The sequence below is a fragment of the Ranitomeya variabilis genome, chromosome 1 (assembly GCF_051348905.1).
Source record: "Ranitomeya variabilis isolate aRanVar5 chromosome 1, aRanVar5.hap1, whole genome shotgun sequence".
NCBI classification, from domain to species: Eukaryota; Metazoa; Chordata; class Amphibia; order Anura; family Dendrobatidae; genus Ranitomeya; species Ranitomeya variabilis.
The window spans coordinates 594,124,119-594,140,157 of NC_135232.1; the positions used below are offsets into that span (position 1 = coordinate 594,124,119).

At 42.5% G+C, this 16,039-nt stretch overlaps 1 protein-coding gene across 1 annotated transcript; it reads left to right on the top strand.

The window, feature by feature from the left end:
- Positions 1–4,045: 4,045 nt before the first annotated feature.
- On the top strand, positions 4,046–14,678 carry LOC143807712 (DNA damage-regulated autophagy modulator protein 1-like). Its single transcript, XM_077289604.1, has 7 exons — positions 4,046–4,326; positions 4,706–4,773; positions 4,875–5,017; positions 5,788–5,959; positions 6,042–6,100; positions 6,441–6,527; positions 13,328–14,678. The coding sequence occupies exons 1-7, from the start codon at positions 4,202–4,204 to the stop codon at positions 13,427–13,429; spliced, it is 756 nt and encodes a 251-aa protein (XP_077145719.1). The 5' UTR covers positions 4,046–4,201; the 3' UTR covers positions 13,430–14,678.
- The last annotated feature ends 1,361 nt before the right edge of the window (positions 14,679–16,039 follow it).

Sequence of the window (16,039 nt, forward strand, 5' to 3'; positions counted from 1 at the left end):
TCATTCTGCCTCACAAAAATCGGAATAAAAAGTGATCAAAAAATGTCATGTGCCCGAAAATGTTACCAATAAAAACGTCAACTTGTCCCGCAAAAAACAAGACCTCACATGACTCTGTGGACTCAAATATGGAAAAATTATAGCTCTCAAAATGTGGTAACGCAAAAAATATTTTTTGCAATAAAAAGCGTCTTTCAGTGTGTGACGGCTGCCAATCATAAAAATCCGCTAAATAACCCGCTATAAAAGTAAATCAAACCCCCCTTCATCACCCCCTTAGTTAGGGAAAAATAAAAAAATGAAAAAAATGTATTTATTTCCATTTTCCCATTAGGGTTAGGGTTAGGGCTAGGGTTAGGGTTAGGGCAAGGGTTAGGGTTAGGGCTAGGGTTAGGGCTAGGGTTAGGGCTAGGGCTAGGGTTAGGGCTAGGGTTAGGGCTAGGGTTATTGCTAGGGTTATTGCTAGGGTTAGGGTTAGGGCTAGGGTTAGGGCTAGGGTTAGGGCTAGGGTTAGGGTTATTGCTAGGGTTAGGGCTAGGGTTAGGGCTAGGGTTGGGGCTAGGGTTAAGGCTACAGTTAGGGTTGGTGCTAAAGTTAGGGTTAGGGTTTGGATTACATTTACGGTTGGGAATAGGGTTGGGATTAGGGTTAGGGGTGTGTCAGGGTTAGGGGTGTGGTTAGGGTTACCGTTGGGATTAGGGTAAGGGGTGTGTTTGGATTAGGGTTTCAGTTATAATTGGGGGGTTTCCACTGATTAGGCACATCAGGGGCTCTCCAAACGGGACATGGTATCCGATCTCAATTCCAGACAATTCTGCGTTGAAAAAGTAAAACAGTGCTCCTTCCCTTCAGAGCTCTCCCGTGTACCCAAACAGGGGTTTACCCCAACATATGGGGTATCAGCGTACTCAGGACAAATTGGACAACATCTTTTGGGGTCCAATTTCTCCTGTTACCCTTGGGAAAATACAAAACTGGGGGCTAAAAAATAAGTTTTGTGGGAAAAAAAGGATTTTTTTTTTTTCACGGCTCTGCGTTGTAAACTGTAGTGAAACACTTGGGGGTTCAAAGTTTTCACAACACATCTAGATAAGTTCCTTGGGGGGTCTAATTTCCAATATGGGGTCACTTGTGGGGGGTTTCTACTGTTTAGGTACATCAGGGGCTCTGCAAATGCAACGTGACGCCTGCAGACCAATCCATCTAAGTCTGCATTCCAAACGGCGCTCCTTCCCTTCCGAGCTCTGCCATTCGCCCAAACAGTGGTTTACCCCCACATATGGGGTATCAGCGTACACAGGACAAATTGGACAACAACTTTTGGGGTCCAATTTATCCTGTTACCCTTGTGAAAATACAAAACGGGGGGCTAAAAAATCATTTTTGTGAAAAAAAAAAAATAATTATTTTTACGGCTCTGCGTTATAAACTGTAGTGAAACACTTGGGGGTTCAAAGTTCTCACAACACATCTAGATAAGTTCCTTGGGAGGTCTAGTTTCCAATTTGGGGGTCACTTGTGGGGGGTTTCTACTGTTTGGGTACATCAGGGGCTCTGCAAATGCAACGTGACGCCTGCAGACCAATCCATTTAAGTCTGCATTCCAAATGGCGCTCCTTCCCTTCCGAGCTCTGCCATGCGCCCAAACAGTGGTTCCCCCCCACATATGGGGTATCAGCGTACTCAGGACAAATTGGACAACAACTTTTGGGGTCCAATTTATTATGTTACCCTTGTAAAAATACAAAGCTGGGGGCTAAAAAATCATCTCTGTGAAAAAAAAGAGGAATTTTTATTTTCACGGCTCTGCGTTATAAACTGTAGTGAAACACTTGGGGGTTCAAAGTTCTCACAACACATCTAGATAAGTTCCTTAGGGGGTCTACTTTCCAAAATGGTGTCACTTGTGGGGGGTTTTAATGTTTAGGCACATTAGGGGCTCTCCAAACGCAACATGGCGTCCCATCTTAATTCCAGTCAATTTTTCATTGAAAAGTCAAATGGCGCTCCTTCCCTTCCGAGCTCTGCCCTGCGCCTAAACAATGGTTTACACCCACATATGGGGTATCGTCGTACTCAGGACAAATTGCACAACAACCTTTGTGGTCTAATTTCTTCTCTTACCCTTGGGAAAATAAAAAAATGGGGGCGAAAAGATCATTTTTGTGAAAAAATATGATTTTTTATTTTTACGGCTCTGCATTATAAACTTCTGTGAAGCACTTGTTGGGTCAAAGTGCTCACCACAGATCTAGATAAGTTCCTTAGGGGGTCTACTTTCCAAAATGGTGTCACTTGTGGGGGGTTTCAATGTTTAGGCACATCAGGGGCTCTCCAAACGCAACATGGCGTCCCATCTTAATTCCAGTCAATTTTTCATTGAAAAGTCAAATGGCGCTCCTTCCCTTCCGAGCTCTGCCCTGCGCCCAAACAATGGTTTACACCCACATATGGGGTATCGTCGTACTCAGGACAAATTGAACAACAACTTTTGTGGTCTAATTTCTTCTCTTAACCTTGGGAAAATAAAAAAATGGGGGCAAAAAGATCATTTTTGTGAAAAAATATGATTTTTTATTTTTACGGCTCTGCATTATAAACTTCTGTGAAGCACTTGTTGGGTCAAAGTGCTCACCACACATCTAGATAAGTTCCTTAGGGGGTCTACTTTCCAAAATGGTGTCATTTGTGGGGGGTTTCAATGTTTAGGCACATCAGGGGCTCTCCAAACGCAACATGGCGTCCCATGTCAATTCCAGTCAATTTTGCATTGAAAAGTCAAATGGCGCTCCTTTCCTTCTGAGCTCTGCCATGCGCCCAAACAGTGGTTTACCCCCACATATGGGGTATCAGCGTACTCAGGACAAATTGTACAACAACTTTTGGGGTCCATTTTCTCCTGTTACCCTTGGTAAAATAAAACAAATTGGAGCTGAAATAAATTTTGTGTGAAAAAAAGTTAAATGTTCATTTTTATTTAAACATTCCAAAAATTCCTGTGAAACACCTGAAGGGTTAATAAATTTCTTGAATGTGATTTTGAGCACCTTGAGGGGTGCAGTTTTTAAAATGGTGTCACATTTGGGTATTTTCTGTCATATAGACCCCTCAAAATGACTTCAAATGAGATGTGGTCCCTAAAAAAAAATGGTGTTGTAAAAATGAGAAATTTCTGGTCAACTTTTAACCCTTATAACTCCCTAACAAAAAAAAATTTGGCTCCAAAAGTGTGCTAATGTAAAGTAGACATGTGGGAAATGTTACTTATTAAGTATTTTGCGTGACATATGTCTGTGATTTAAGGGCATAAAAATTCAAAGTTGGAAAATTGCGAAATTTTCAAAATTTTCGCCAAATATCCATTTTTTTCACAAATAAACGCAAGTTATATCAAATAAATTTTACCACTATCATGAAGTACAATATGTCACGAGAAAATAATGTCAGAATCGCCAAGATCCGTTGAAGGGACAGTGGTCTGAATTGTAAAAATTGGCCTGGTCATTAACGTGCAAACCACCCTTGGGGGTGAAGGGGTTAATAGGGGTGCCCAAACTTTTTCATATAACTGTATAATGGTAATTTGTAGCCCACTGCATGCACGTGATGGATTGCACACTATTTTTTTCACAGTCATGTTCAGAATTTCAATCAAATTCAAGAAACATTCATAAGTAATTGGAAACGTAATCGATGCTCCTGCTCCCGTAGGTGACATATTCTGCATACAGGAACTAAGGCCAAAAAGTTTACAGTAGAGTTGTTCTTCAGATAAGAAAACCTTGAGATCCCTTAATATTACCATAACTGTCACTCGTTTGTTAGTTCTCCTTTTTAACCTACAAAGCATTGGCATGGAGCTACCAGGGATTTCCAGGAGAAGACACTAATCTATTGTAGATGTTACACTAGAGCGTGATGGTGTAATGTTTGTGGGTTTGGTCAGTGGTTAACTGAACGTTCTGTTATGTAATCTCCATGCTGGATCTGGAATATCATAATGGTTCATTATAATATTTCACATAATTGTAGCCAGGGAGAAGCATGCTCAGGTATTGGTCTTAAAACCTTGGAGGTAGAAGCCGCCACGATTGAGAAGAAGAAGGCACCAGGATGTGGTTCTGGATCTCCTAGAAAACTGGAGTCTTCAACTTTGACACAACAGTGATGTCACGACTTGAAGACTCTTGAGACTGGGATTATGGAGATACGAGGTTTAGCATTCTTACCATGCCTTTGGGTTACATGGACACTAATGGGGCTCTGCATTGTTTATACCATGACCATTCTTGAAGGCCATGCTCCAACTTACATGCTGTATATCAGGTAAGATATACTGTAGGTCATTGTGTAGATTGAGTAACGATTGTTGGGTGATTGAATGTGGACAGCCAACTGTCTAGTGTGTACTGGGAAGTCCTTCATCTCTCTGAACTACAGATGATGAATAAAGAAGGATTGGGCATGTTGGATTTCAGGATGCTTGATCTTTGTTTTGGGATTTCTCGTGTGCCTGGCAGTGTAGGTTCCACAGTCTTTGAAGAACATGTGCTCTCCCAACCTAGCTGAGCGTTCATGTGCATGGTGATGGCAGTTATAGCTCATTTGGCCAAACTAGTCTCCGGATGACAACTATTAAAGGAATATGTCCACCATGTGTCTCATGGTGCTTTATGATATCACAGCTTTTTAAGTTGCTTTTCAGTGAAACTGGATCCTATTTCCCAGAGTCCAAAGTATTTACCACCGTCTTCATGTTGTCATCCATTCTTGGTAAGTGCTCGTCCTTGATAAGTGCTTGGAAGGGTCACTTGTCCTGGGTCCTTCACCTACTGTAACATTACCACACTAACCCCAATTATCTTATACTATAGGAGCTATGACCATTTATTTCCAATACAAGTTCCTGGATATTCAGTCCGCAGCCATTAATTTTAATTGCTCCACCTCCCAGAAGATATTGCTCGTAGTGGGACTGTTTTCATGTATTGGGACATCCGTTGTGGCCGCGTTTGAGGTTTGTGCATTCATCTAAGTTATTTTTACATTACACAAGCTCCTCCTATTGGACGGTGGATTCCTGATTTGATAAATGATACAATTCTGTCTGCCTGCAGCTACCACTAGGGGGAGCACACTTTATATAAATGTGTACACTAATGTAGCTAGTACTTATCTCACTTGGAGCTATATAAATCTATATACAGTGAGCTCCCTCTAGTGGTGGATACTGTTACAGCTCTTAAAGGCCCCCAAAAGGCACTCCTCTATTTTTAGTCCTGGTTTATTGAATTTTACCAGCAAAATATGGACTCTGGACAGGTATGAAGCAACTCTGAGATCCAACTGATCACACATCATCCTACCTTTCCTAAAGTGATCTTCAGATTAATGGGTGATATTTTTGGTACTAGATGCTAACATTAAGTACAAAAATGACTCATTAGTAAATCTTCAAGAAGGTCTCATCAGAAATGGCCTTTTTCAAAGAGCGGTGATCAGTTGATCTCCCAGGATCCCGATTTTGCCACTTCCAGACAGACTTTTTTCTTGCAGTGCCTTCTAGAGGAAAAATGTAGTATTACGCGCCAATCATTCTGATATAATACTAGGACAGCTTGAGTCCTACAGTGTGGGAGCAGCTCTTACATCCTGGCTTTACGATCTGAATCAGAGGGGTCCATAGTGGAGGACCCTTGGTATTATGTCCATGTGGACTACTAATCCAGAAAAATAAGATGTAAGGTTTTATGTTTGAGAGATCTAATACATGTATTCATGTTACAGGTAGAACATTTCCGTGTAATCCACAGAACCGGAGCCATTATATCGCTAGTATTCGGCACCGTGTACAACGTCTGCCAATCAAAATACTTATATCAGATGTCGCTGAGCAATCTGTATGTGTGCCATATAAGAATGGCGCTATCCCTCATAATGGCCGGATCTCTTATCACATGTATCCTTTATAAAAGTGCTAAAGTCACCCTCCATGTGAATATACTCCATTATTATATTTCTTTTACATTTCCTTATTTCAGTTCTTCTTTTTAAAATAATCCTTATTTACGAGCTGTGTAGGAGAAGCCTTTGTAAGAAGGTATGTCTTTTTTTATTATTATTATTAAGCGTACTGCATGTAATACCAATTGTCAAGAACAGAAAATGTAAATTGTACTAGTTAAGTCTACCACTAGGTGGAGCCATAACAGTATCCTGAAGGTGGATTAATGTATAGGCTTTGTGCTTTAGTTTCCCTACTGCTCACTAACACCTTTCAGCCCAACAGCACAACAAGTGGTCAATATTAGTAAAAAAAACTATTGCTGGATCTTGATCTATATAGGACAGCGGTCCTGCTAGTAGCCTGTTTTGCATTGTAAATAACATGTACTGTATGTATTCTAAAATATTACTTTTTTACTCTAATTCATATTTAGGTCTGCGATTCATCTGCGGTGATATCTGAATGGCTCTCTGTGCTGACATTTATGCTGCATTATCTTACATACTATGAAGATTTCCAGGTTTGTATATAAAGCATATGCGGAGCGCCCCCACACCGCCGCAGGGCCGAGGGGTACCCGGAGCCGGGCCTCTGGGGTCTCAGTCCTGGGGTTGTCACGGTGGCTAGACCCGGTCCGTGGCCCTGTCTGTTAGTGGGGGACGTCCGTTGCAAATAGGTGCTGTTAACGGTGGTATAGCGGTGCAGTTGTGGGGTGCAGGTCGCGGTAAATAACGAGGACACCAGGTTGCAGTCTCTTTACCTCTTTACTGGAGATCTCTCGGTCCTCAGTCCGGAATCCGGTCCACCAGGCTGCGCAAGTCCGGCCGGTCCAATGGCACCTCCAGAGTTCTCCTCACAGGTGGAAATCAGTGCCTTCCTTCTTAGCGCTTTGTGTTGTAGTCCTTCCCTGCTGTGCTTACGGAAAGTACCCCACAACTGTTGTGTCTGTTTCTTAAGTTCCCTCACAACTCGATTAACTGATCTTCTGCTAATCTTCCGTCCCTTCCTGATGTTACAGTAAGAACGGCACCCGTTTGTCAGGTAGGCCTGGAGTTCTTCCGGGACCCTAGAGACGCCCCTCTCCCGCAATTGCCCCCCAAGACTTCATAGGTGATATGTGGTAGACAGCCCGCCTGAGACTGACTGTCCTGCCGCTGTTTGGAGTATGGCTTAAAGCTGTATATTATTCCACTCCCTCGGCGTTCCGGCCACCGGTAATGCGCCTCAGCAAGGTGCTGCCTCTTTCAACAAAACCCCTGCTGGTATTCTCCTTCTGCTTGATTTCGTTTCTCACTCAGCACAATCTATCTCGCTTCTAATCCTTTCTTAGGGCACCGCCGCTATTCTGAGCAGGCACGGTCCCGTTACGTTCTTTCAATGCCAAGCCTCTGCCAGGATCCCACCCCTGGCAGAGACCCTACTGTCTCTTCCTCCACAACACCCTCTCTCACTAGGTGTTGCTTCGTTCGATCCAGTCAGCTTTCTCTACTAACTTCCTGCCTGACCCCCAGTTTACCCACTATGGTGGGGAGTGGCCTAATGAATAGCACCCTTAGCTCCCCCCGGAGGCCCAGCTGTGAAACATATTGGTGTCTGTGATACCTGATTGGAGGAACTCCTTCAGTGCCATCGAACGCACCATGGCTCCCCTTAGTGGCGGAGCCACAGTACTGCAACGACCAGGACTCTGGGGCGCTGCACTCCCCCCTGGTTAAACACAGTACTCCGGGACTGGGAAGAAAACAACAATACAGGTTAGCAAAAAGACATACAAATTTGTTGAGTGCAAAACAATAAGCATACTTGAACAGGCTTCCCTTTATGGGAGGTGAGGACACTTTAACGTTACAAAACATAATCATATATCATAGCAACAGGCTACAATTAACTCTCATTACCCAACCGGGTATTCTACTAAGTGCAAATGCTGGAACAATAAATTAACATTGCCTTTAAGAAACATACACTCTTAGTTTATCAAAGGCCTTCCTATAATCACATTACAGGGCAAGGTAACTTCACATTCTCCTACTTTGAACCTGCAGGACCGCCTGTCCCTATGGCATCAGACCTACTGCCTCTCCTTTCTTTTACAGGACCGCCCCGTTCAGCCAGGGCCTACTGCCTTTCTCTACTATACATAGTATAGACATAACATTCCTTTCAATTTGAGAGCATGGAGCCCACTCTGCTTGGCTCCTATAAGGACTCACTCACTAACCCCTACGGGTCTACTTTCTGTCCTTAGTAACGAACTAACTTTCTATGGGGACGCAGGGTTTACCTTCTATCCTCACATTCGTTATTACTTCTTTACTTTCAGTTAAATGGAACTCTACATCTACCCCTACGGGCTTTCTGCATCTTTCTCTTCAAAGAACATTATCTAGGTTTCACATTTTAAACAAATTAAACACACATAACTTTTCCATGAAAAACAGTTACATTTTCTTCAAAGCATTATCTCGACATTACTGTTCTAAAACAGTATCACTTTCAAGTTCAATTCTAACCTCCCCTTTAAGAGGAGATCAAGTCTTTCTGAGGTAGCTCTTCTTCTCAGCCTACCAGTCCATGCAAAGGCTCCGGAATGGTATCTTCGCAAAATGTCTTTAAACAAAACCAGTAGGAAGCACCTTTAAGAAGGTGCAAACTATTTACAAGAAAGTTCAAATCATGCACAGTCCATGATTTCGCAGTTTGTGTAACTTTGTGCAAAACTTCAAGAAAACAACAATAGTGACCCCGGGTCAACAAAGGGGTCACCTTTTTAAAGTTTACCCTGGACGGGTTTAGCAGCAACTTAAAGAACAAACAGTAACTATTTACATTTTAGAAGCAATAAAATCTTACTGGGGTTCTGCGGGAGGCGACCTCTTATCCGGCCTCACCAGGCCAACAGATCGCGCTGGTGAGCCAGGACGCCGTTCCGGTCCCAGCAGTGATAAAATCCCTCGCCGGGAGGTCCTCCTTACTGGCAGACGCACACGTCCCTCCGGGGCACGGCAAGGCTGGGCTTCTCGGGGTTCCGCGGGGCCGGGCTCTGCTGCTTTCCCCACTGAATCAGCTCCTTCTGGTGTTCCGGAAGCAGCCTGGAGGGCAATGCATCGCTGCACGCCTCGCGCCATCCAGCCAGCCTCTCCCGTAGCCCTCCTCCAACGAGTGTAGGTGACGGCATCACCTGGCTCCAGATCGCGAGCGATCCTCCCGCTGCAAGGCTCCACCTCCTCCCGGTCTACGCGGACCTGTATCGGCTCCCCGATCTCTTGGATTACTCCCCTTCCGCACTGGGGATTAAAGGCCACCACCACACCCCAGTGTGATGGCGGGATCTCCGGAGCACTAACTAGGTCGACCAGTTCTGTAGGCTGGGGCCGGCTCCGCCATGCTGCTATCAGACGCCGTAAATGTTCGGCGTCCGGCATGATCTTCAGGCCCGGCGCTGGTAGCGTACCTTCAGCCGCGGCCAGGTGAGAAGCAACAGGAGACAACCTGATCTCTGTGGGCTGGCCTAGCCGGGTAAGTACGCGGGCATCGGCCTTCAGCCGGCGAGCTAGCTGTCGGGCCTCGGCTGCAGCCACACATTCTTCAGCCAGCGGCAAAGGGGGTCGGCCCATCGGTGACTCTGTGAGGGTCAGATCCCGCAGCGCTGGCGTTTCTGGGGCTTTCTCAGGTTGCGCAGCCTCAGGCCGGACCGGGTCAGCCCCGCGTGGTGCTCCTGGTGCCGCCATCTTTGCCTCCTTTTCCGCGTCTTCGTCCCGCGGTCTCTTCCGTGGGCGGCCCCGTCCCCATGGTCTCCACCCTCCGGCCAGGATCAGGAGGCGGACCTCTGCTGTTGACGGGCACGTCCTCAACACACAGAAATATTTAGACTGGGCGGCCATTGCTGTTCGCGCTCTCCAACTTGTCTACGCCCACTCCACGCCCCTCTTCTCTTCCTGCGCTCTCCTCAGCGCTGCAATGGCGGCGGATTTTGGCGGCAAATGGCACAACACAGTCTTTTCAATAAAGTACGGTTCAAGTACAGTAAATCACAGTCTCTAGGCACACATGACCTGATTCTTCAGGCTTAAGTAGATCCTGTTCGTGACGCCAAGTTGCGGAGCGCCCCCACACCGCCGCAGGGCCGAGGGGTACCCGGAGCCGGGCCTCTGGGGTCTCAGTCCTGGGGTTGTCACGGTGGCTAGACCCGGTCCGTGGCCCTGTCTGTTAGTGGGGGACGTCCGTTGCAAATAGGTGCTGTTAACGGTGGTATAGCGGTGCAGTTGTGGGGTGCAGGTCGCGGTAAATAACGAGGACACCAGGTTGCAGTCTCTTTACCTCTTTACTGGAGATCTCTCGGTCCTCAGTCCGGAATCCGGTCCACCAGGCTGCGCAAGTCCGGCCGGTCCAATGGCACCTCCAGAGTTCTCCTCACAGGTGGAAATCAGTGCCTTCCTTCTTAGCGCTTTGTGTTGTAGTCCTTCCCTGCTGTGCTTACGGAAAGTACCCCACAACTGTTGTGTCTGTTTCTTAAGTTCCCTCACAACTCGATTAACTGATCTTCTGCTAATCTTCCGTCCCTTCCTGATGTTACAGTAAGAACGGCACCCGTTTGTCAGGTAGGCCTGGAGTTCTTCCGGGACCCTAGAGACGCCCCTCTCCCGCAATTGCCCCCCAAGACTTCATAGGTGATATGTGGTAGACAGCCCGCCTGAGACTGACTGTCCTGCCGCTGTTTGGAGTATGGCTTAAAGCTGTATATTATTCCACTCCCTCGGCGTTCCGGCCACCGGTAATGCGCCTCAGCAAGGTGCTGCCTCTTTCAACAAAACCCCTGCTGGTATTCTCCTTCTGCTTGATTTCGTTTCTCACTCAGCACAATCTATCTCGCTTCTAATCCTTTCTTAGGGCACCGCCGCTATTCTGAGCAGGCACGGTCCCGTTATGTTCTTTCAATGCCAAGCCTCTGCCAGGATCCCACCCCTGGCAGAGACCCTACTGTCTCTTCCTCCACAACACCCTCTCTCACTAGGTGTTGCTTCGTTCGATCCAGTCAGCTTTCTCTACTAACTTCCTGCCTGACCCCCAGTTTACCCACTATGGTGGGGAGTGGCCTAATGAATAGCACCCTTAGCTCCCCCCGGAGGCCCAGCTGTGAAACATATTGGTGTCTGTGATACCTGATTGGAGGAACTCCTTCAGTGCCATCGAACGCACCATGGCTCCCCTTAGTGGCGGAGCCACAGTACTGCAACGACCAGGACTCTGGGGCGCTGCACATACCTATATATATAATTATTTCTTTTGACTACTGAAATCTTGTACATAGGGGGCAGTATTATAGTAGTTATATTCTTGTACATAGGAGCAGTATTATAGTAGTTATATTCTTGTACATAGGGGCAATAATATAGTAGTTATATTCTTGTACATAGGAGCAGTATTATAGTAGTTATATTTTTGTACATAGGAGCAGTATTATAGTAGTTATATTCTTGTACATAGGGGCAATAATATAGTAGTTATATTCTTGTACATAGGAGCAGTATTATAGTAGTTATATTCTTGTACATAGGGGCAGTATTATAGTAGTTATATTCTTGTACATATGGGCAGTATTATAGTAGTTATATTCTTGTACATATGGGCAGTATTATAGTAGTTATATTCTTGTACATAGGAGCAGTATTATAGTAGTTATATTCTTGTACATATGGGCAGTATTATAGTAGTTATATTCTTGTACATGGGAGCAGTATTATAGTAGTTATATTCTTGTACATAGGAGCAGTATTATAGTAGTTATATTCTTGTACATATGGGCAGTATTATAGTAGTTATATTCTTGTACATAGGAGCAGTATTATAGTAGTTATATTCTTGTGCATAGGGGCAGTATTATAGTAGTTATATTCTTGTACATAGGAGCAGTATTATAGTAGTTATATTCTTGTACATAGGGGCAGTATTATAGTAGTTATATTCTTGTACATAGGAGCAGTATTATAGTAGTTATATTCTGGTACATATGGGCAGTATTATAGTAGTTATATTCTTGTACATAGGGGCAGTATTATAGTAGTTATATTCTTGTACATAGAGGCAGTATTATAGTAGTTATATTCTTGTACATAGGAGCAGTATTATAGTATTTATATTCTGGTACATATGGGCAGTATTATAGTAGTTATATTCTTGTATATAGGGGCAGTATTATAGAAGTTATATTCTTGTACATAGGGGCAGTATTATAGTAGTTATATTCTTGTATATAGGGGCAGTATTATAGAAGTTATATTCTTGTACATAGGGGCAGTATTATAGTAGTTATATTCTTGTACATAGAGGCAGTATTATAGTAGTTATATTCTTGTACATAGGAGCAGTATTATAGTAGTTATATTCTGGTACATATGGGCAGTATTATAGTAGTTATATTCTTGTATATAGGGGCAGTATTATAGAAGTTATATTCTTGTACATAGGGGCAGTATTATAGTAGTTATATTCTTGTACATAGGGGCAGTATTATAGAAGTTATATTCTTATACATAGGGGCAGTATTATAGTAGTTATATTCTTGTACATGGGGCAGTATTATAGTAGCTATATTCTTGTACATAGAAGCAGTAATATAGTAGTTATATTCTTGTACATAGGGGCAGTATTATAGTAGTTATATTCTTGTACAGGGGCAGTATTATAGTAATTATATGCTTGTACATAGGGGTAGTATTATAGTAGTTATATTCTTGTACACAGGAGCATTATTATAGTAGTTATATTCTTGTACATAGGAGCAGTATTATCATAGTTATATTCTTGCACATAGGAGCAGTATTATAGTAGTTATATTCTTGTACATAGGGACAGTATTATAGTAGTTATATTCTTGTACATAGGGACAGTATTATAGAAGTTATATTCTTGTACATAGGATGTATTATAGTAGTTATATTCTTGTACATAGGAGCAGTATTATAGTAGTTATATTCTTGTACATAGGAGCAGTATTATAGTAGTTATATTCTTGTACATACGGGCAGTATTATAGAAGTTATATTCTTGTACATGGGGCAGTATTATAGTAGCTATATTCTTGTACATAGGAGCAGTATTATAATAGTTATATTCTTGTACATAGGAGCAGTATTATAGTAGTTATATTCTTGTACATAGGGGCAGTATTATAGAAGTTATATTCTTGTACATAGGGGCAGTATTATAGTAGTTATATTCTTGTACATAGGGGTCAGTATTATAGTAGTTATATTCTTGTGTACAGGGGGCAGTTTTATAGCAGTTGTATAATATGTGTTTTTTTCCTTCTTGATTCAGCATCTGTGTATAAAATGGAAATGGAACAAATGTGAATTTATAACCTTGAGAAAGAAGATTTGCAGTGAAACAAAGCTCTCACTCTTGCAGGAAGATGTATAAGTAAAACATAACATTACTGCATGATTGATGAGGAATGTAGTGCTTTGTGGTTTTGAGACTGTAGCACACATGATGACTTAGATACACTGACTAGAAAAACAGAAGGCAAAAATAAATAAATTAAAAATATAAACAAGTAATATGTAATAACATTCCACGATGGGGATTGTTGGGTAGAGTATAGTAGCTATTTGGATCTTTGGGTGTTCTTTTATAAACTTTAATGGAAAGTGTAAAAATCCGAATTAGGGGTTGAGAGAAGATACGCCCCTGCTGTCCGCCAATGCCCTCAGGACCAGTTCACACTTCACCTATGGTCCTGATGGAGCTTGCAGGACCATCCCATCTGTGCAATACTATTATACTACATGTATAATATGTACATCCACCAGGTGGCAGCATCTCCCTGACATGACCCTGCTCTACCGCTCAGAGGTAGAATAGGAAATGGAACCTTCTAGAAAAGGGAACAAAAACCGCAAAGTCTGACAGGAAAATAATGGAGAAGCCACATGAAAATAACAATATGACACAGCACTGAAGATTACTAAGTGCAGAAAATATGAACATCGAATGATTAATTTAATTAGAAATGTTAATTGCCGACATGAAGGTGAATAGTCCCAACTGATATTTATACAGATTAACTTATCAAACTCCACCAAAAAAAGAGCAGTAGCATGGAGGGGGTGTAATACACAGTTCCCCTAATAAGTCACTTCCTAGGAATTACAGCAATGGTAGAAAATCCTGAAAAATTCCCTGAACATTTTCAGGTGTGGTGAAGTGGTGAAAATTATTTTTTGGATTTTGTTTTTACTGCTTTCAAAAAAGACCCGGTGACATGATTCTCCGGGTCAGCACGATTACGACGATACCAAACTTGCATATTTCTTCTTATTATTATTATTATTAGTAATAATAATAATAATTTACTGTAAGTGGAGGAAAAAAATGTCTCTTGTGTCGCCATTTTCTGAGCCCCAAAATTTTCCGGTCAAGTTATTTGAAGGCTTGATTTCTGCACGTAGAGTTTATGTTTTTATTCATCCCATTCTGGGTTGCAGACGACATTTTGATCACTTTTTATTGTATTTTTTGAGGTGGTCAAAAAATAAGAATCTGGCATTTCTATCTTTTTTTTCTATTAACTACATGGGTGAAAAAAATTGTATATTTTATATGTTTTACTTTGATCAAACTTTTACCCCAAAAAATGTTTTTTCTTTTTTTTACTTATTTCTTTTAAAAGGTAATTCAAAGTTTTACATATGCAGTGGAATACAGAAAGTTTTCAGACCCCTGTACATTTTTCAATCTTTGTTTCATTGCAGCCATTTGGTAAATTCAAAAAGTTCATTTTTCCCATTAATGTACACTTTGCACCTCACATTGACTGAAAGAAAAAACAGAAATGTAGAAATGTTTGCATATTTATTAAAAAGGAAAACCTGAAATATCACATGGTCATAAGTATTCAGACCCTTTGCTCAAACACTCATATTGAAGTCACATGCTGTCCATTTCCTTGTGATCCTCCTTGACATGGTTCTACTCCTTCATTAGAGTCCAGCTGTGTTTAATTAAACTGATAGGACTTGATTTGGAAAGGCACCCACCTGTCTATATAAGTCTCATACTCACAGTGCATGTCAGACCAAATGAGATTCATGAGGTCAAAGGAACTGGCAAAGAAGCTCAGAGACAGAATTGTGGCAAGGCACAGATCTGGCCAATGTTACAAAAGAATTTCTGCAGTACTCAAGGTTCCTAAGAGCACAGTAGTCTCCATAATCCATAAATGGAAGAAGTTTGGGACCACCAGAAGTCTTCCAAGACCTAGCCGTCTCACCAAACTGAGCAATCGTGGGAGAAGATCCTTGGTGAGAGAGGTAGAGAAGAACCCCAAGATCACTGTGGCTGAGCTCCAGAGATGCAGTAGGGAGATGGGAGAAAGTTCCACAAAGTCAACTATCACTTGCAGCCCTCCACCAGTCAGGCCTTTATGGCAGAGTGGCCCAACGGAAGCCTCTCCTCAGTGCAAGACATGAAAGCCCGCATAGAGTTTGCTAAAAAACACATGAAGGACTATGAGAAATAAGATTCTCTGGTCCGATTAGACCTTTTTGGTGATAATTCTAAGCAGTATGTGTGGAGAAAACCAGGCACTGCTCATCACATGCCCATTACAATGCCAACAGTGAAACATGGTGGTGGCAGCATCATGCTATTGGGATGTTTTTCAGCTGCAGGGACAGGACAACTGGTTGTCATTGAAGGAAACATGAATGGGGACAAGTACAGAGATATCCTGGATGTAAACCTCTTCTAGAGTGCTCTGGATCTCAGACTTGGCCGAAGGTTAACCTTCCAACAAGACAATGACCCTAAGCACACAGCTAAAATAACAAAGGAAATGCTTCAGAACAACTCTGTGACCATTCTTATACATAAAAAAAAACATAAATTACTGCCTAGAAATATGGCAATGCTTCAAAGAACCAATGAATACATCAAAAAAGGACATAGAAGCAGATGGCCATAAAATTACAAAATTTTATTAGAATATTCTAAAAGCAATAACATATAAATATATTCAACAAGCTATAC

Bases quoted from the DNA above. Each gene is read 5' to 3' on its own strand.
- LOC143807712 (XM_077289604.1), top strand. From the start codon at position 4,202: ATGGAGATACGAGGTTTAGCATTCTTACCATGCCTTTGGGTTACATGG. The intron at 4,327-4,705 runs GTAAGATATACT...GTTGCTTTTCAG, and splicing joins ACTTACATGCTGTATATCAG to TGAAACTGGATCCTATTTCC. The intron at 5,018-5,787 runs GTTTGTGCATTC...TTCATGTTACAG, and splicing joins CCGTTGTGGCCGCGTTTGAG to GTAGAACATTTCCGTGTAAT.